The 20,410-nt window shown below is 39.1% G+C and overlaps 5 protein-coding genes across 5 annotated transcripts; 3 read left to right on the top strand and 2 right to left on the bottom strand.

Annotated features, from left to right (window-relative positions):
• Positions 1-240: 240 nt before the first annotated feature.
• Positions 241-1,373, bottom strand: W97_00267 (3-hydroxyisobutyrate dehydrogenase; the record flags this gene model as incomplete). Its single annotated transcript, XM_007778183.1, has 3 exons — positions 241-978; positions 1,072-1,262; positions 1,331-1,373. 3 exons carry the CDS (start codon positions 1,371-1,373, stop codon positions 241-243), a joined length of 972 nt encoding a protein of 323 aa, XP_007776373.1.
• Positions 1,374-2,064: 691 nt separating this feature from the next.
• W97_00266 (uncharacterized protein) lies at positions 2,065-3,004 on the top strand (the record flags this gene model as incomplete). The annotated part of the gene is made up of 3 exons (XM_007778182.1): positions 2,065-2,160; positions 2,217-2,464; positions 2,533-3,004. The coding sequence occupies 3 exons, from the start codon at positions 2,065-2,067 to the stop codon at positions 3,002-3,004; spliced, it is 816 nt and encodes a 271-aa protein (XP_007776372.1).
• A 1,133-nt stretch (positions 3,005-4,137) lies between these two features.
• On the top strand, positions 4,138-6,097 carry W97_00265 (uncharacterized protein; the record flags this gene model as incomplete). The annotated part of the gene is made up of 8 exons (XM_007778181.1): positions 4,138-4,367; positions 4,427-4,469; positions 4,528-4,576; positions 4,633-4,881; positions 4,945-4,967; positions 5,027-5,757; positions 5,821-6,010; positions 6,071-6,097. 8 exons carry the CDS (start codon positions 4,138-4,140, stop codon positions 6,095-6,097), a joined length of 1,542 nt encoding a protein of 513 aa, XP_007776371.1.
• A 6,930-nt stretch (positions 6,098-13,027) lies between these two features.
• W97_00264 (uncharacterized protein) lies at positions 13,028-14,315 on the top strand (the record flags this gene model as incomplete). The annotated part of the gene is made up of 5 exons (XM_007778180.1): positions 13,028-13,125; positions 13,224-14,002; positions 14,058-14,109; positions 14,160-14,204; positions 14,258-14,315. The coding sequence occupies 5 exons, from the start codon at positions 13,028-13,030 to the stop codon at positions 14,313-14,315; spliced, it is 1,032 nt and encodes a 343-aa protein (XP_007776370.1).
• A 2,440-nt stretch (positions 14,316-16,755) lies between these two features.
• On the bottom strand, positions 16,756-18,416 carry W97_00263 (uncharacterized protein; the record flags this gene model as incomplete). The annotated part of the gene is made up of 2 exons (XM_007778179.1): positions 16,756-18,205; positions 18,289-18,416. The coding sequence occupies 2 exons, from the start codon at positions 18,414-18,416 to the stop codon at positions 16,756-16,758; spliced, it is 1,578 nt and encodes a 525-aa protein (XP_007776369.1).
• Between the last annotated feature and the right edge of the window lie 1,994 nt (positions 18,417-20,410).

Raw genomic sequence — 20,410 nt, 5'->3', positions numbered from 1 at the left:
TAGTATAATTCTATAGAAAATCTTCTCTTTAATTTAGTATCTATATCTATATTGAATCCATTTTATCTTAGTTCCAAAAGTATTCAACTTCTTATACTAGCTAGAAATAGAGTAATTACTAGATTGACTTAGTACCTGCATCTATATTAGGCTTAATTTGTTCTTTTTTCAAAGCACCTGGAGCTCTTGTATTAGCTAGGTCACTCGCTTGTATAATACGTTATCGAATATTCCTAAGCGCTATTTTGATGGCTTATCCTGCAGCCATTGATATACGACCGAGAGATCCTTACCTCGGTAGACATCGTCAACGGCATTATACACCTCGCGAGCCGTACCGGCCAATACCAACGCAATGCCAGACGCGTCCGCCCCGGCCATAGCCAGTCGCAGATCCTTGTTTATGATGCTCACTGACCCTCCAGGTTCATATCCCTTTGACGCGGGCGCGCCGTCGACCACGCCGGGAACAGGGTTATTGACTGCCATCGGCCAGCAATGACCAGTAGAGGAGTTGATCAGATCAGCCAGGAGCTTGGGATCAAGGCCCCACTGTACTCCCATATTCATGGCCTCAGCTGTGGCAATGTTGTTGATGGCTAGAATGTAGTTGTTGGCCAGCTTGCTGGAGACCCCAGCGCCCTGCTCCCCCATGTGCCAGGTCTTCTTCCCCATTAGTAAGAGAACAGACTTGATTCGCTCAATATGCCCGCCTGGCTGCGAGGATGCACCGAACATGAACGACAACGTGCCTGCATGGGCGCCAACCACTCCGCCTGACATGGGCGCATCCACAAACCGGCCGCCGAGTGTCTTGTGGACGGCATCGGCTAGCTGTCTAGATGAGGGCAGGTCAATCGTTGAGGAATCAACGAACAGGCGTTCCTGTTCCAGCGGCGGAAGCTTGCCATGTTTGAGAACTGAGTGGTAGAGGGTTTTGACTACTTCTGGCGACGGGAGACAGGTGACAAGCACGCTCTAGATGGATAATCATTAACAACCAAAGTGAGGAATTTGGGAAAGCAGCTCGACTGAGGAGAACAAAAAGGACCGGATATTATTCTCACTTACCGACTTCTCAGCAACCTCCCTTGCGTTCTGGGCAGTCTCGACCTTCATCGAATCGGCCCCCGCACCACTACTCTTCGCCGCTGCCTTTGACTCCTCAACAAATCGCTTCATCGCATCGCTATTCACATCCAAAATGATCAGTGTATTGGAGGCGGGCATCTTCGCGCGGAGGTTCTTCGCCATGGGATAACCTATCGTCATGGCGGAACTTTAGCAAGGGCTCAAAGCGCTTCATCCCAGAGGTCAGGTAAGAACATACCCATATGGCCCAACCCAATGAAACCCCACGTTGCGTCGCTCATTGTTGCTGGTCATAAGCCACATGTAACGAGACGATAAACACTAGACAAGAAACGTACGTAGTAACGGGTCGCGAGTATTTGAATGCTTGATTTGCTAGAAAATGATCACCGGAATGTGTACTGCAATAATAACATCCGAGGGTTGCGGAAGTGGCCAGAGGAGAGACGGACTTTCCAGTGACTTTTCTGTAATCACCGGGACAATAACTGGGACTTTTAACGTACAGATCTCAGCGAAGTAGCCGAAAGAGAAGCGAATTCTCCTGAAAATATCCCATGATCGCCAAGATAGAGATGGGGTGACAAGCGGCTATATGCTAAGTAGCCGAAAGCGAGACGGACTTTATCCCTCAGCGATGAGTGAATAATAAAAAAGAATAGCCGGGAAGATCATACAGTTCAACAGCCTTTAAGTGAGGACTTTGGTCGAAGAAATTTTTAGTTCTAATATAAATTCCATACCGTTTGCGATTCTTTGGCTTTTCGTTTTGTGATTATAACTTCAACCCGTTTTCATTAATTGCATGGTGTCTGATACTATTGCGTGCCGCTCGGACTTAGCTTATTGTTATCTCAACGCCCTTGTTAGATTATTGACCAACCCAACGCCTATTATTCTTTTGACACCCGATACCGCCGAAAGCCTATTCACGAGAGATCTGTTATAAGTCTAGTCATGACGAAGAACACCATGGAACGTAGCGAACAAGAATGGGCAGGCCTCTACCAGAAGGTGAAGAATTTAGTACCCGTGGAGATTGGAGAGGAGGCATGGTACTTGATTATTGTAAGGATCGTCAACCATAGTTCCCATCATTCCTCCTAACGATCGTTCTCTATCAGGCAGCAACCCTAGCTACGTCCCCAGCAACCAGCCTCCTAGCGTCCTTCTACACCCATCTCACAACAAACGATCCATCGTTCTCATCAGAGAAATCTAAACGCCGCCTCTCCCTAAGATTACGCGATGTCCTCTTCAAACTCATCTCACTCGTTGGGGGGCCGCAAGTGCTTTGTGTGTTGATGCCGTTAGCGAAGGCTGAGGGAGATGTCGAATCGAAATCTAGGTCTAGCACGCTGAATGACAAATGGTGCGTATACTCCTCGCTCTCGTCCCGGTCAACCCATCTCTTCTTACTGACAAGTCATGATGTGATAGGCGAGCCGAAAAAATGAGCGTACAGACGATATACGATAGAGGCGTCGAAACAATCAACAGAGTCTACGGTGTCACTCTTTTACCCAAGATCTTCGACTCGTGGGGCAGCCACAAAGAGGATATGAAGTTCAATGAGATCTTCGTCTTCTACGGCCTCTATCTCTCTGACTTCGAGGTTATGACACCACTCGAGACCGAAGCCGTGGTATACTCTGCGATTTCCTGCTTGGGATTAGGCGGACCAGGAAACTGGCACCTGAGGGGAATGGGACGGTTGCTGGGTGCGAGGGGAAAGGACGATGAGAGCGAGAAGATTAGGAGGGTTAAGGGTCAGTTGATGAATCTAAGACAGGCGGTTATGAGCGTGGTGGAGTTTGTTGGGGAAGAGTTTGTTAGCAGAGCGAAGCTAGAGAAGTGGGCCAATGTCGAGAATATGGTGAGGGAGTTCGGTGGTTGGGGAGATGACGAGTAAGTGGACGGGTCATCAATAAGTTCATTGAAGTTACAGCATAAGAGCCGACAAGTGGAAGTGCGATGGGGATAATAATGTGGCAGAAACAGTATTCAGATGACAAGCTAGTACATGCAACGTAATGCTGACGGCAATCTGACCTACAGCGACCTACTAAAATGTAGATCTACTAACAGGACTTGATCTCTTAAGTTGCTATCTACTAATGATAGCTAGCAATATCCAGGAAGTCATTTCACTGCTCCCTAAGTCTAGGCCCTCAGGGTTTACCTGGTCGCTGTGTAGACACTTTTCAACTTCAGGCCTTTCCCTTGTGTAGCCTTAATATATGTCTAATAGAGGACTTTTGCTTTGGGCCCAAACATACACCGCTCCATCACCAATTCGTACTCCCATACATCCTAGAGACCAGATCATTTCCCCTTTGAGGCCTGAGGCACGATATCAACATTTTTGGGCGCATCTTCATCTGTAGTGGCATTCTTAGCAACAGTGTTCGAAATCGCTCGACTGTCGGACGGGCGGGGGTCTAGTAGTCGGACTCGCTCGACACGCTGTTCAACGATATAGACGGTCAGGTGACCTGCTAACCGGCTATAGTAGCTGGCTAGCCGTTTATAGCTTAAGTCCACGGTTATATCCAAAAAGCTCACGGTCTTGGCACGTGTTGAACCTTGTTTTCTCATTTGCCTGAATGCGTCTGAACTTGTTCACATTCCAGATCGACGGACAAAAAGCGAGGTGGACGTCATGCGCGGCTATATGCTGCTCTAAAAGGACGGGAGGTTCGAATTACGGTTGAGCGTAGGAAGGATGCGGGTGCGGGCCGGTTGAACGTATGGAGAATGCGGGTGCGGGATACATACACCTGCCGCGTTTGCAACAACATCATTGTGTCCGTGGCTATATGCCGCTCCGTTCGCAAGACCTTGTTGCCCAGACCATGACAAGCTTTCGCTGCTCTCCTTCCCTTTAAGACTACTAGACTACATATAGGAAGCAATGGCAGCCGATTTGAGATCCTTTCCTAACTATCTGTGGAATGACTATACTGCAGAGGTCTTTATAAAACTCCTCTGCGCAACTCCTTCCCTTTTTTACGAGTTTCTCTTCAGCTTTTCGACTTTGACAGAATGGCTTCCCAAATTGGGGACACCGAGAAGCCCTCGGCCTTCCCCACCAAAGTCAGTGCGGATCATGTAGAGCTGAATTCTTTGAAGGCACTGTCTGTGGACATTCTGCACAACGATGAGGCGCTGCGAGTCTTTGCACAGGACCACGGCGACGATGCTTGGTCTCCTCAAGAGGAGAAAAGACTTCTCCGGAAGCTAGATTGGAGACTACTTCCCCTTCTATGTTTCACGTAGGCGCCAGTTTCTGTTCTACAAGGCCTTCGCACACTTCGCTTACGGATAATGGCAGATACGGTCTACAATATTATGATAAGGCCATGCTGTCGCAAGCTGTGAGTCTTTTCAAGAACCATTAGTATATTCCGGTGGGCGGAGACTGATGTTTTCAAGGCTATCTTTGGCATCAGAGAGGATCTGGATCTCAATGTTGCAAACCGATGTGAGCCAGCTTGTCCCCGAAAGGCGCTATCCAAGAGACTGATCAGGACGGGACAGACAGTTTCAGCTCCTCAGTCTTCTATATTGGCTTCCTCTTTGGCTCATATCCGTGCTCTCTGCTCGCACAAAAGTACCCAATTGAACGCGTTGCTGCTGGTCTCACTGTCGTCTGGGGTGTCAGTCTCATGACCACGGCTGGCTGCACGAACTATCAAGGTCTTTGGGCTCAGCGCTTCTGTCTCGGTTTCTTGGAAGGTGGAATCTCACCAATCTTTATGATTGTGGTCGGAGGCTGGTATCGTAAACGTAAGTGCCGCCTGCCAAGCTACCGTGCCCGCTTGTCGAAAACTAACTGGCTTTGAACGTTAGAGGAGCAAGCTCTTCGCATAGGTGTAAGTTGTCGAGTTCTTCATCACACTCTACCTTTGTCGCTGACCAAGGTTCCTGGTAGGCATGGTACTGTTGTACAGGCTACGCAGGCGTCGTCTCACCACTTATCAATTACGGTCTTGGGCAGATTAAAGGATCTCTTTCGCCGTGGAAGTACATGTACCTGGTTGCTGGCGCAATTACAATCGTCTGGGCCGTCATGATCTTCTTTTGCCTTCCGGCCGACCCAATCCGCGCCAAAGACTTTACAGCACGAGAGCGCTATATCGCCGTGGCCCGAATGCAGGAGAACAACAGCGGCGTCCGCAATATACACTGGAAGGGATCTCAAGTCGCCGAGTCACTCCTGGACGTTAGGTTCTGGCTTCACTTCTTCATCGCACTCCTCCTGAGTGTTGCTAACGGCGCTTACTCGACCTTCACACCTATCGTCGTGCAGGGATTCGGATTCAACGCCTTGAATTCGCTGCTTCTCACTATGCCAGCTGGCTTCGTTACTGGCTGCATTGAACTAGGCGCTGCGTACGCCGCCTATAAATTCAAAAACAAAAGATGTATCATTATGTTGTGTTGCCAGGTTCCAACAGTTGTTTCATCCATCCTGCAGTGGCAACTTCCGCGCAGCAACAAAGGCGGCCTTCTCTTCGCTACATATATCCTCGCTTCGTTCGGAGGCACTTATTGCGTCCTCCTCGGTGTGGTCATGGCAAACGCTGCTGGCTATACTAAGAGGACCCTGAACGCTGCTGGTGTGTTCATTGGCTATTGTGTTGGCAATATCATTGGGCCCTTGTAGGTGTTATCTCTCCAATTAATTCAGGTATATCGGAAATATACTGACCGCTCGATACATAGGGTCTTCAATTCTAAGGATGCCCCTGCGTATGCTCCTGCATTTATTGCTGTGCTTGCAACGGCGCTGGCTACCATGGTTCTCATCGCCGTCTACTGGTATCTCGCAGTCATGGAGAATAAGAAGCGCGACGCGTCTGGTATTCCAGAAGGCTTCGACCATGCTTATGAGGACGACCTCACCGATAAGAAGGTGAGTAATCCCCTTGGACTATTTCTTTTTCAATAGATCAAGGCTAATTATTCTCCTTAGAACCCACAATTTCGATATACAACCTGAAGGATTCTAGTCAAGATCTCTAGCGATCCACTCTACTCGGTACTCTCAATTCGTGTTAGAGTGAGCATTAATAAACGTTCAGGGATACAGTATAGTATATCAAGCATAATTTTTTTAGAAGGCTAATAATATTAATTGCGGGCTATCAAAATCGCTTGGTTTATAGAATACAAATACTTGAAACTTTTCTTAGAATCGGAACTTTTATAGTACGAGGTTGGTGCAATTAGTATTCGTACGAGTCTATTTTGCTAAGTGACTACTAAACTAGTATATAGTCAGCTGATAATACTATAATATAAAGCTATATAATTCTAGTAGTTTAAGTATAGTAGTTACTATACTCTAGATCTCTTCTACTTATATTAAGTAGCTAGTTGTATATAAGTTAATAGTATAGAAAGCGTTATAAACACGCTTTATTTACTATACTAGTTAATAAAATATAATATAAAGAGAGAATAGAGTTATAGAGAGTATGTTAGATAAAAGAGAAATATAGAAGTAGTAGTATAACTAGCTAATATATAGTTAGAAGAATATTACTAGGCTAGAACTATAATAAAGATTTCTTAGTAATATAGACTTGTATAAATATAGTATCTAGCTAAAAGTCTTTCTATACTACTATTTTCTTATTAAAACTCGACGCTTTTATTGCTACTTTCTAAGGTTATAGAATTAGACTATTATTAGTCTAATACTAGCTAACTTTAGCTATATAATAATATGTATATTATAACTATCTTATACTTAGTTAAGCTTAAAATACTAAATATTACTTTTAGCTAGCTAAAATTTTAAAAGCTAAAAGAGCTAGTTTAATACTATTAGTCAGCTAAGAAGCTATATTTCTAGTAATATTATAATTTAACCTTACTATTACTATAGTAAGCTCTTAGTGGTATTACTAATATACTAGTAATAAAAGGATTTAAAGAAAAGTAAAGTTTTATATAGTAATTAAAATTAATTTTTGAGAATATAACTATATAGTTAATAACTAAGTATTATATAGAGAAGGCTAGTAGTAGATATTCTATATTTTACATATAATTCTATCTTAAGAAAGTATATAATTACTCTTTAAGAAGAAAAGATAGTTTTTACTATTGAAATTACTAAGTTTAGACTAATATAGATTTAAAGATAGTAGCTATACTTTACCTATTTATCTATTAAATACTCCTTTAAGTTTTTATAAAGTAAATTCTAGTTATCTTAAGTATTCTATCCTACTAGAGTAATAATTTATTACTTTAACAGCGAGTTGTAGTAAGAAAATAGTAGTATAAAAAGACTTTTAGCTAGGTACTATACTACTTATATTAACCTTATATACTAAAAGCTCTAGTTATACTCTATATGTATCTTATTTACCTTAGAAAGTATCTTAGAAGTTTAATTTATTATTAATCTATAGATTTAATTATAAGAGCTGTAGCTTACTAGCTAGCTATATATTATTAAATAGCTATAAATACTTCTTAGGTAATTTATTACAATTTCCTAATAAAAGTAAAATTGATAAATTTTATAAGCGTTAGTGTAGTAAATTGCTTTCTTTTATAAATATCTTAAATATTAAATAAAGACTCTCTATTATAGACTAATTAGTAGTATACTCTTTATTATATAAACTATATTTAATTTCAATCTTAGTATGAAGAAAGGATAGATAGTAGACTTTAGAAGATAACAATAAATAAATAGAATAGTTCTCTCTAGATTTAAATACGCAAATAACTACTATATCTCTATCTATAGCTAACTTTTAATATATAATAAATACTTCTCTTCTTCTACCTCGGTTTCTTTTAGTCTATATCTTACTAAAAGAAACCGGAAGTGTTAGAATTAGACTCTTATACACTAAACTTTAGCTTAGTAATTTACTTTTTAATATATAAAATTCTAGATTCTCTAGACTATAAGGGTTCCTTCTACTATATATCTCAAACTCTTTAGTTTTTAGTAGTAATAGAAGTTCTAGAACTAGTAGTAGAGCTTAGCTTTTATCTAATTAATATGTTCTACTAAATAATTAGAGAAAGTATTTTGTAGATATATATTTATAGAGGAGATTATAATTTCAGCCTATTAGTTAAGCTAGAGAAGAAGTATTTAGATTCAATCTTATATTTTAAATTATATTTACTACTTTAACTATAGTAGAATAACATTCTAATTAGCTGAGAATTATATTTAGTAGAAACTATTTTATAATACTTTAGAGAAATATTTAACTATAGTACTAAGCTTATTTTAAAGTGCACTTCTAATTTTTCTAAAGTAAATAGATAAGTGTTATATTAGATTAGAGTTTAGGCTTTATAATAATATTAGATTAACATATTTTATTTTAACTATATTTCTTATAAGTATATTTTTATTCTAGAGTACTTATTAGTAGTAGCTTAAGTGACTGAAAACAATTTCTTCTATAATATTAAATCTTTTACTACTAAATAAGCCTCTTGAATAACTCCTTATATTATAGTATTAACTATCTAGTGCTCAAACATATTATTATTCTCAATAGAATAACTTAATTTATTATTATTTGAGTAATATTAAAAATATAATCAAATACTATTGAGATATACTAATAAGCTGTTTTAGTTTCTAATAATATAATCTCTAACTAACTTAACTTGTAATAAAAGTTTTTATATAATATTTAGTACTTTTATACTATAAGCACGGAGCTTACTAAATATACTAGAATGCTTAAAAAAGTATTATCTAGATTAAATGGATCAAGAATCGGATAAGTTACTATATATTCTTATACTTTAACTTCTAAAGTATATATAGTACTAGAGAGATTAAACATTCTATTTTTAGTATTAAGTATTATAATAGCTATTATTCTAAGGTTTGATTTTATGGATTAGAGTAAGTGGCTTTCTCTTTAGTATTATTAATAGTAGTATAGGTATATTAGAGGAAATTACAGATAGTAATGTATTTATACTACTATAAAGTAAGATTTTTAAAATATAATATATAGTTTTCTTATTATTAAGTAGATATAACTTTTGTAGCAATAGTGTGTTAATAATACATTCAATACTTAAGAGTAAAAGCTACTTAATATTCAGAGTAAATAGAAGCTAACAAGATAGTATTAATTTAGATAGAGGTAATAGATAGTTTAATTTACTATAGATAGTACTAATCTAAATATACTAGGTTAAATAACTAGAATATAGCTTAGAGAACTATAATTAAACTAGAAGAGCTCATCTATAGAGTTCTTCTTCTAGTAAAGTATTAGTAATAATTTTAAGTCTAGTAGATAAGCTAGCTTTCTAGGCAAGTACTTTGATTTTATATATTTATAGATAAAAGCTATATACTTTCTTAGCCTATATTAGTAAATCTTTCTAAAAAAGTTTTAGTTTAAAACATTTAAACTATCTAAGATATTTAGAGTATCTTGCGAGGAATTTAAGTATTCTAAGTACTTAGAGCGCCTAGAGAGTACTTAGAGAAAATTATAAATTATATAGTAAGTAATAAAGAATATAAACTACGAAAATATCTTAGAGTTTTCTTACTTACTTAACTTTATCTCGCCTGTAAAAAAGGGTATAGTATCTATATTTTTGAGAGTTAAGAAGATAATAATTATCGTTATTAAAAGTTTACCTCTAAACTAGTTCTATTATATTCTACTCAATTCTACTCAATTCTACTCAATTCTACTCAATTCTACTAATTAGATTGAACTTCAAGCTGTTTTTATAAAATCTTTTACTTACTAAGTAAAACTTAGCGCTCTAAGCGCTCTAAGCGATTTGCAAGCTACTTTAGAAAGATAAGAGTCGCTTAAAGACTCTAAGTACTTAGAGTATTTAGATTATACTCTAAGTAACTCTAAGCGTTTAGAATTCTTTCCTAATATACTAGAAAGCTAGATAGTATATATATTTATAATTAAGTTATAGAACTATATCTTTCTTTATAATTCTAGATATATATAAGCTTAGAATTAGAAGGAATATTTAGGAGTATAGATACTATAGTAATATATAGATATATTAAGCTAAAAGTACTAATTCTCTAAACTTGATAACATTCCTAGTAGTAGCAAAATAACAAATTAATTAATCTTTATTAATAAATATAAAATTTTATATACTATAATAGTATACACTCTAAGCGCTCTAAGAAAGCTTAGAATACCTAGAGTACTTAAATACACTTGCAAGCTACTTGCAAATAAGCTATCTTGTCTAAAGCACTTTAAGCGCTCCGAGCGCTCTAGATATTTAAAGTATTTAAATTATCTAAATTACCTAGAATATTCTAAATAGTAAGCACTACTTAGTAAGTGGCTTAGCAAGTAGATTTTTTAGAGTTTCTATTTTCGCTTAACTCTTACCCTCTAGTAAAAAGAAGTATAATATCTACGAATTTAATAATAAGCGAATAATAATTGTTTTATTAGAGGTTTACCCTCTAAACTAGCTCTATTATATACTCTCTCTATCCAACTAGTAATATTAGATATAAAGCTTTTTTATTTTTTTATAGCTACTAACTAAGTATACTAAGCTCTACTAAGCTCTACTAAGTAGTATTTCTAGATATTTAAGATAGTTTAGATAATTTAGCTATCTAGAGTAGTTAGATATACTCGCGAGCCTCTTAGTAGAAGTAAGAGTTACTTAGAGTCTTAGAGTTCTTAGAGAATCCTTGGAGTATTCTAAGAAGCTCTAAGGAAAAAAAAGATTTCCTAATCTAAATATATAGCTCTAAGATGATATAGATATATAAGTTATATATAAAGCTTATCTAGCTAGTTTATTAACTATAGACTATAGTCTAGTCAATCTATTTAGAATACTAGAAGAAGTCTATTATAATTAACTAATTGTATTTATTTAGTATTAAATTCGATTTTACTTATAGTAGTATAACTAAGAAATTATAATTAGTATATATTAGTTTCCTATAGTATAAGCTGCAATTACACCTAATCTTTAAATACTTATTTACTGTTTTTAAACCTATTTAGATTTATCTATTTTGCATTAAAATTGCTTTTACCTACAGTAGAAGATTTCAAAGCTAATAAATAGTACTTATTAAACTATAACTTTACAAGTTTTTTTTCTATAATAAATCTACTACTACTACAATCTTTCTAGATATACTTATCTTGTACTATAACTGCTTCTATATATATTAGTAGGTTTCGGGAATATATATTTCTATATTCAACTTTTATAGCTATTATTATATATAGTTCAAGTTTAATTTTCATCTACTTCAAATCGATTTAGATGTATTTGTTTTACACTAAGACTATATTTATATATTTAAGGACTTATATAGAACCGATAGACTATTTAATATATTTCTTACTTATTATTTAGTTTATTATTTACTTTCTATTACTAAGATAACTAAAACAATTATTATATTAGTTTCTTTTATAGCCAGTATCTTGAGAGTTACTTTATTAATCTGTCTTTTAAGAGCATTTCAACAATCTCTTTTATATATTAATATTTAATAGATTAATTATTTAGTTATTTTACTTAAGGCTTTATTCTCTACTTCTTATCTTATCTAGTATACACTCTAGTACCTATTAAATCTTTTTATAGAGTAAATATTCTAAGTATCTAGTACTATAACTTGTAATTTACTATTATTTACTTTTATCTTATAGTTATTTCTATAATCTATAAAGATACTTTCTCCTATACTCTCTACTTTATTTTTATAATTTATAATTATATTTTCTTATAAGCTATGATAGTTTTTAAGTTTTTCTTTCTATTTCTATAACTAATAAATCTATAAAAGAAAGTTAGAATATAGCTTTAATAGTCGATAATATTTATCTAATAGTAATTAGTTATAATATATTGAAATTTAGATATAAATTTAATACTAGACGTATAATTTAAGAGTTCGAAAGTGTAAATATTAATTAGATTATTAAGAGTACTTTATATACGTAATTATTCAAATACTCGGAAGATAAACACTAGTTGAAAATATCTAGAGTACTCGAAATATCTAAGATGTTTAGAATAGTAAGCGCTACTTAGCAAGCGGCTTAATAAGTAAAACTTTTAGAGTTTTCTTTTTTACTTAGCTTTTCCTTCTAGCAGAAAGAATTAAAATATCTATTTTTAAGGTATTAAGTAGCTAACAGTTATTTTATTAAAAGCTTACCTATAAACTAGCTCTATTATACTCTTTTTCTATTATACTAGCTGAATTAGATTTGAAGCTTCTTTTTAATTATTTAGCTACTAATTAAGTAGCGCTAAACCATACTAAACTATACTAAGTACGCTTGTAGATAGACTATAAATTTAAGTTCTTCTAGATATCTAAAGCGCTCTAAGCGCTTAGAATACTTAGAGTATTTTAGCTTGCTTGCAAGCTATTCTAGAGTAGTAAGAGTTACTTGGAAACTCTAAGTATCTAAAAGAGAATATTAATATTGCTGTTTAATTAGAGGAATATCTTATACTTCTATAATAGACAGAGCTAGTATTCTTGTCTTTTAGCTAGTTGGAAGCCAAATTCCTCTACTTTCTATTAAAAGCTACTTATGAATTCTTTCGCTATCTCTTTTACTAAATATTCTAATTAAGCTTCTATTTTATATTTTATACTAATTGCTTTATTACAGAATTCCTACTATCAATGAGATGTAGATGGCTTTAGCAGCAGAACGTCACTTAGAGGCTAATAACCGAGAACCATTTGCGGCTTTATTCTATCCCTTATAGCCGTGGCAACTCTGTTTAGGATTCGGTGTTCGGAGTGCATTGCGCTCTCCCCCGAACTACGCCGCCAGTACATATATTAAACGATGGCCGGCGCAAAGCGTGTCCAAATAATGATAAACATTAGGTTTTCCGCTGCACCTATCGCTAAGAGTGATCAAAAGGCAATATGCAAGCTGTAGTGTTCAAAGACACGCTGCAAGTAGCGCTGGAGAAGCGCCCAATCCCCAAGATCCAAGAACCAACAGATGTTATTGTCAAAGTACGGTACACGGCGTTATGTGGCAGGCAAGTAACGCCTATCCCGAAATTCAATGCAACGACGGTGAAATAGCAGAAGTAGCACCTGCTAATATCCGTCTTAGCGAAATCCATGTGTTTCGCGGCCACCAGCCCTCAGGAACGGGGTTTATCATGGGCCATGAATTCACAGGCGAGATATCTGAGATAGGACCCAATATCCAGAACTTTAACAAAGGCGGTCATATCGTTGCACCCTTCACCGTCAGTTGTGGGGCATGCTTCTACTGCCGCCAGGGCGCCACCTCTCGCTGTGTTAGTTCCAAGCTCTTCGGCACGGCCGTGCTGGACGGTGGACAGGCTGAATATGTGCGCGTTCCACTGGCGGATTCGACTTTAATGCATGCCCCCTCGGGAATCGACGAGAAGAAGCTTGTCTTGATGGCAGATATATTCCCGACAGGATATTTTGCTGCCTCCAATGCATTTCACGATCTGACAGAAACCACCATCCAGAACAGCACAGTATTGCTTTTTGGTTGCGGGCCTGTGGGCATCTGCTCTCTGATTAGTGCATTAGCGTATTGTCCTAAACATCTGATCGCTATTGATAGCGTTCCGTCTCGCCTCCAGCTGGCCGAGGATCTCGGAGCGGAATCATGGAATTTTCAGGAGGATAAAGAAGGCCTTAGAAAGAGGGTGAAAGAGCTCACCGATGGACGAGGGGCGGATGTAGTCATCGAGGTTGTTGGCCATAGCAGCGCCTTGAGAATGGGCTTCGACCTGCTGAGACCATGGGGCCGAATCTCGAGTGTGGGCGTGCACAATGGCGAGATTCCATGGACGGCAAATGAAGCGTACGGGAAGAATTTGCAAATCCAAATGGGCAGATGTCCCGTTCGAAGTACGTTACTGCGCCGATTAAAGCCCTTTGCTCTCATTGACCTTTACCGATACAGCCATGTTCGAGGATGCTCTGAAGCTGTTGGTTCAGAAACAGGATTTGTTGAAGTAGGCTCTCCTGTTGACGTTCTGGAGAAATCATGCTGATATTCCGCCAGTTTCATGGTTACGGACATTCGACCATTATCGCAGGCTGTTCAAAGGTGAGTCTCAGCTCCCATACCAGAGAAGAATCTCCAGTGACTTGGATTCCCAGTTATGACGACTTTAATCAGATGAAGTCCCCGAAGATCATTTTTGAAGCTGGCAAATAGATGATTAATGTCGCTAGATCGCGTTACGCCTGAAGAAATTATTGTCATGACTTTATATAACGCGTGGTATCATGATGTATATATACTGCTTGAGCTTTGCCTCGCCCCCTCTAAAGCTGGCAGCGCGTCGTTTTAGCCAATCTTATTACATCTAGTTCTCAAAAGACTCGGATCACCTCACTCCTAAGTGCCAGAAACTTTGTTATAGCAAGCAATTATCGACACATAGTAGGATTGATTGGATTGCGCTAGTAGTGCTTATAGTTTCCTGTAATTAAGAGGTTCGAGATATACGCTTCTAACGGAGTAGAATCAGATATCATTTGTCTTCTTTCTCTAGTTCACCCTAAGGCTCAACTCACTATAGACTGAATGAATTGCAAAGGGTGTTGGTATAAACGCATAGTCCCTTAGTCTATATAGACGGTACATATCACTGTAGGATAGGAGTCAGTCAATTCAGTACGTTCTCACTCGGATGTATTGCTTACATAGCCACACGTGTCGGGATCACCTGATTCGCTTAGTCAGCACGGCTCCAAGAAAGTGGCCCCCGCTATTCAAACAGATTTGCCAGTCATGCATATAGCCGAGGCGGCGGGCCAGTACGAGGATAGCTGCGCACTTTAGCTACTAGGCTCGACTTGGCTGGGTTACTGTTTAGAACAGGCCTTACGGGGTACTGTTGGAAGCGCCTTGCGATCGTGTTCCGTAAATGCCGCTTACACTTTAATTCGCCGGATGTTGCTCTAAGCAAGACAAATCGTGGGGATGTACCTTAATTCTCGTGGAGCTCTGTAGGCGAAGGTGGTATGTGTTATGGGTGATCACATGGATGCTCATCATAGGAGACTCCTGACTGATCCACATTGAGACTAAAATGCATTCCATAGCTCTAGACTCTAGCTTGCTGCCGCAGCTTGCGTCGAAAACTACTGTCATAATTCGAGTCGCAGGTTGAATAGGAGCCGAATAGCTCGAATCTTCTACCTCCCATGGCGCGAATGTTGTAATCGCTGATTCGGAGCGTACACACCAGGCTGCCGAAGAACTCATTGTCTCGCCGCCAGCAACAGGACACGCAGTCTGCATCCCGACCAACATCCTTGACTGGTGTGGCATGAAGGACTTGTTCAAGCGACTATCCGGATGTTTGGGAAGATCAACGTTGTCGTGGTATATGCAGGAGCCACCGAAAGTCGGCCAACATTAGACATGGAGACTCTGGATAAGGATGGTGACCTGCTAGAAGCGGCAGAGGCTTCCAGAGTAATTGACATCAACCTAAAGGGAGTGTTGAACAGTACGTGCAATTTGTTCTACTCTAACCGGTGTTCATGCTATATCTAGCACACCACAAGCGCTGCGACTTGATCTGCATCACAAGAAGGATAATGCGGCATGCTTCGATGACGGCTCGCGGGGCTCCATTGTTCTTACCATCTCAGCCTCCAGGTATTTCAGCGCTACGGGCGTTGCCGCTTATATTGCGTCAAAGCATGGTATTCCTAGCTTACTGCGCGCGTCTCAGTGTCCGTGAACCGAACGACATTAGAGCCAACTGCATGGCTCCCCTTGTGACTCTAACTGATCTATCAAAGAGCTTTTTCAAAGCGTGGTAAGATAAGAACCTACCGATAAACCCCCCGCATGGTGTGGCCATGGTAATATCAGATCTGGCAATGCACAGCAAGCACGGAGCTTGTTGCCTGGCATGGAACCAATTCAGGATGCGCGACGTTAAACCTGCTGACAACTGCATAGTCTTGTGGACCCATCTTGCGAAAGATGGAGAAGAGATGGTCTTTGCTGGGTTATTGGGTTGGAGAGAATGTTTCTGATGTCTATAGCAGGAAGGTTCTCCACCGATATTGGAGGCTATCCGTTGCCCAGCTTGAAGGCATTGGTCACTTAAGAGATACCTTGCTGCTTGAGTTCAAGTGAATCTTCCAGAGACCTTCTGAGGGACGAAAGATTCTACAATATATATTGATAGCTAAATTACTCGTCACGCAAATCACGGCAAATTCAAAACCTCCTCAACCCCGATACAGGAACGATTTGATTGAAAGATTAATCAGTTTCGGTGCGCTTGTGTACCATCTTGCTCGCAATTCTCTCGGGTGGCCGCGCATATGGACATGGTTTTAACCGTATCGTTCTCGGCCCTCGAATCTCTCCGTAAAACGTCCAAGACTAGTTATTGCTCCTGGGGCAATCTATAACTATGAGGCGCGTTTGAGCACACATAAAATGTTTTCGGAGAGGATACTGGTCGGATTGTCCGTTTAGAGAGATGATGACAGATAGACATATCACATAGAGAAGCATTCGAAGATGTTGTCATCGATAGCTCAGAATAATCATTACCTCAACCTCTTAAATATGAGGTCAGGGCAATCAACCATCTTCGAGCGCTGTAAGAAAATCATATGACAGTCTAGCAACCCAGAAAGCCCTTATATCCCGCCTTAATCACACCATCAAGAACCGTGCGGTAGTTTCGTAAACCTCCGAAGTAGAAGAGAACTGTGGGACGCTTTCCAGGAACATTGGCCCCAAAGATCCACGAATCACTCTTCCGAAAGAGGCTATTCGCACTCAGCTTGTCACAAACGTCACTCCATTCCTCCTCCGCTTCAGCTGTTGCCTCTACCACAGCCCTTCTGGTGCCGTTGACAAGAGCTGGAGCTAGATTGTTCGTATGTGAAATCAGGCCAGAGATAAATTCCACCTGTGTCTCAATGCTCGGTGGCAGGTTGGTGAAAGGCCCTTTCGGACCTAGTATCATGAAGAGATTGGGGTAGTCGGGAACCGAAACACCCAGGTATGAGCTTGGACCTTCTGCCCATCGCCGCTTGAGCGTCTCCCCTTTGCGGCCCCTGATAGGAATGCGGGTGTAGTTGCCATCAACAGCTTCGAAGCCTGTTGCGCATATCACCACGTCCAGTTCATGTTCAGTGCCATCAGAGGTTCTAATTCCTTTCTCCGTGAAATGCGTTATAGGCGTTTCCTTGATGTCAACGATGTCGACATGGTCCCGGTTGAATTTCTCGTAGTAGCCTGTATCACATAGGGGTCTTCTTGCATAGTAATCGGTAGGAATCAGTTTGCTCGCCTTCACCGGATCTCTGACTGTGGCCCGTATTTTCTTCTTGATGAAGTTTGCAGCTTCCTTGTTCGCTTCTTCGTCGTACGAAATGTCGCAGAACGTGCCAAACATGAATCGGAAACCGTTGCCTTGCTGCCATGCTTCCTCGAAAATCCTCTCACGCTCTTCGCTGCCAACACTCATCGCAGGGTTCTTACTCTCCTCGAAACCGAAAGCGAATTGGCTGTTCTTGGCCTGCTTCCAGATGTCCTCGTACGAGTCATTGATCTCTTTGCGATATTCCGGCGTCGCCACGACATCTCCGGCTGGCACAACATATTGAGGCGTTCGTTGGAAGCACAGTAATTGCTCGACTTCATCGGCCAACGCAGTGATGACCTGCACGCCAGTTGAGCCATTCCCAAGAACTCCAACCCGCTTTCCTTTGAAATCGTGCGCTTTGGGCCACGAGCCAGTATGGTAGAGCTCGCCTTTGAATCGGTCGATGCCAGGGTACTTCGGGAAATTCTGTCTAGAAAGAAGGCCGACTGCGGTGACGAGATATTTGGCTTCTAGCTTTTGACCAGTATCGGTCCGAACCACCCACAGGTTGCATCTGGCATCCCAGTCGGCTGAGATGACTTCCGTGTCAAATTGCATGTATTGTCGAAGTCGATGGCGCTCGACAACGTGCTGTAGATATGCCAAGACTTCCGCCTGACGCACATAGGTGCGCCCCCATGGATACTGGCGGAGGTCTTCCAAGTCCCAAGAATAGCGATACAGGTGGGACCCGGTACTATTGCTCATCAGCGACGGGGAGAGTATGGACGGATTAGTTCAACGAACTCGCTCATAGCCCCGGGGTATCGGTTCCAATACCAAGTTCCTCCAACATCGGAGGCTGCCTCAATCACCTTGACTGATAGGCCCTGGTCGATCAATTTCTTGCACATGTAAATGCCCCCGAAGCCTGCACCAACAACGATCGCGTCGAAATTTCTCTGCATCGCTCTGGTTCTCAGCTGATCCTAATTGGCGTCTGTTAAAGATACCTGCAATAGGGAAGTGGCAAGTTGAGTAATAGAAACGACGGCCCAACTCAGTGTAGTTATTTCAATTATATTAGGCCAAGGGCAAGGTTTAAGTATGTTTCCCGCAGCCCCCAAGACGAGAGCAAGAACAGCTATTGCCGGACCGATTAGACTGCTTCCGATCATCTTCTAGTCGATCACATAGCCTGGCGGCATAACGCCGATAGACTAAGGTTTGGTTGTGATATCCTGATGCGGGCACCAACCACCTATGCTGACCGGTTATTCCAGAACCGAAGTAGCCGCGGGTTATGAACCGACATACGATCGGGTTGACGAAATGAGCCCCTATCGGCTATATGATACCGAGTATAAAGTGGCCTCTATGGCTATCTGGTGCCGTTTCTTTTGAAACCCTGATATGTAGCCGTCAACAAGAGCAAGTTCCGAAATATTTACTGCTGTGGTTTTGCACAAAATGGGCTCACAAGTGTTGCTAACTGTGCACGTCATTCGAACGTCAAGCTCCAATAGCAAGTTTCCGAGACTACTCTCCCGGCCGATTATTATTCGAATCACGTGCCGCAGCCCGTACTCTATCACTAAACTCAGCCAGCTCGTTTCTGGATGACTTTTTAGTTAATTACTACTAATATAGCTTTAACCCGAGGCCTGGATATAGGTATTGTATTATAATACGCGCTTATGTTATTATCTAATATCTAATAATTAATAAATGCGGCGATTATATACTCTCACAATATAGCTTAGTAATAGAGTATAGGCTATAGCACGTAATCTGAATAATAATTAGCTAGAAGAATATAGCTATTATTAATATATAGTCTGTTGAATTAGGTAATTATAAGATATAAATCTCGTTGAGAATATTCTAGATATTTGTATTTAAATAATAAAAAAGAATATTTAATAGACTACTATCTAGCTTTAAAAATAATCCACTCTTAATATAATATTCTAGATTAGCTTCTATATATTTCTTTTCTAGACGAACTAAGTATATTAATATACTTAATAAAATATAGTTTTCTACTGTGCGCGGTCTTAGCGAAAATTACAATTGCATCTAAAATTTATATAGCAAAAATGCTTGCAATATAATAATAAACGCTGTAGGTTGAAATCGAAAAATCTAGTCTCTAACTTTCTAAGCCTAACTTTATTCTATCAATATATTCACTTTATAGCGTCCTACGACTCTTACTATAAAAGTCTTAGGGATTTAAAATTTTGGCTAAGGCTTAATAATTGCGACTATAGAGCTGTAAGCTAGTAGTTACAGCTAGTGCGCTGCAGCTGTAGCTAGTACTACAGCTTAGCTATAAAAACACTAACTACTAACCGCGCTAGTTATACCGACTACTAATTACACGCGTGTATACTTTAGGTTGTTAATTTAACCCCTAGTAGAACTATACTTTTTCTTTTTAGCTATAAGATAGATATAGATTCTTAAGGATGCTCTATTATCTATTAACGCTTAGTAGGGTATAAAAAGCTCTAACAAGGTAAGGAAAGTGCTAGATAAACTAAAAAAGATTTAATAGAGTAAAAAAAGAGTTATTAGAGTAGAAGAAAGCTTAATATATATAAAAAAGAATTAATAAAGTAGTAAAATAGATAAAGGGGTAAAAGAGTACTTATAGAGCTAAAAAACTACTTTATAAGACTTAAAGCTCTAATAGAAAATTTAGAGCTTTTATAAATTACTAATTAGTTAACTATAAAGTAAGCTATTTTCTATTAAAACTATAAGATACTAAGTATTATAAGGAGTTTAACTAAAGTAGAAGGTAAAACAGATACTGTTCTATTAATTAAGCTAAAACTAAGTTAAAATCTAAATAAATAGCAGATTAAAAACTAAATTAAATACTAAACTATAAGTAAAACTAAAAGCTATACTAAAACTAAATACTAATTTAGACTATAAGCTGAAGTAAAATCTA

Source organism: Coniosporium apollinis (genome assembly GCF_000281105.1).
Source record: "Coniosporium apollinis CBS 100218 chromosome Unknown supercont1.1, whole genome shotgun sequence".
NCBI classification, from domain to species: Eukaryota; Fungi; Ascomycota; class Dothideomycetes; genus Coniosporium; species Coniosporium apollinis.
The sequence above is the reverse complement of the archived record's forward strand: the minus strand, read 5'-3'. Positions and strand labels throughout refer to the sequence as shown.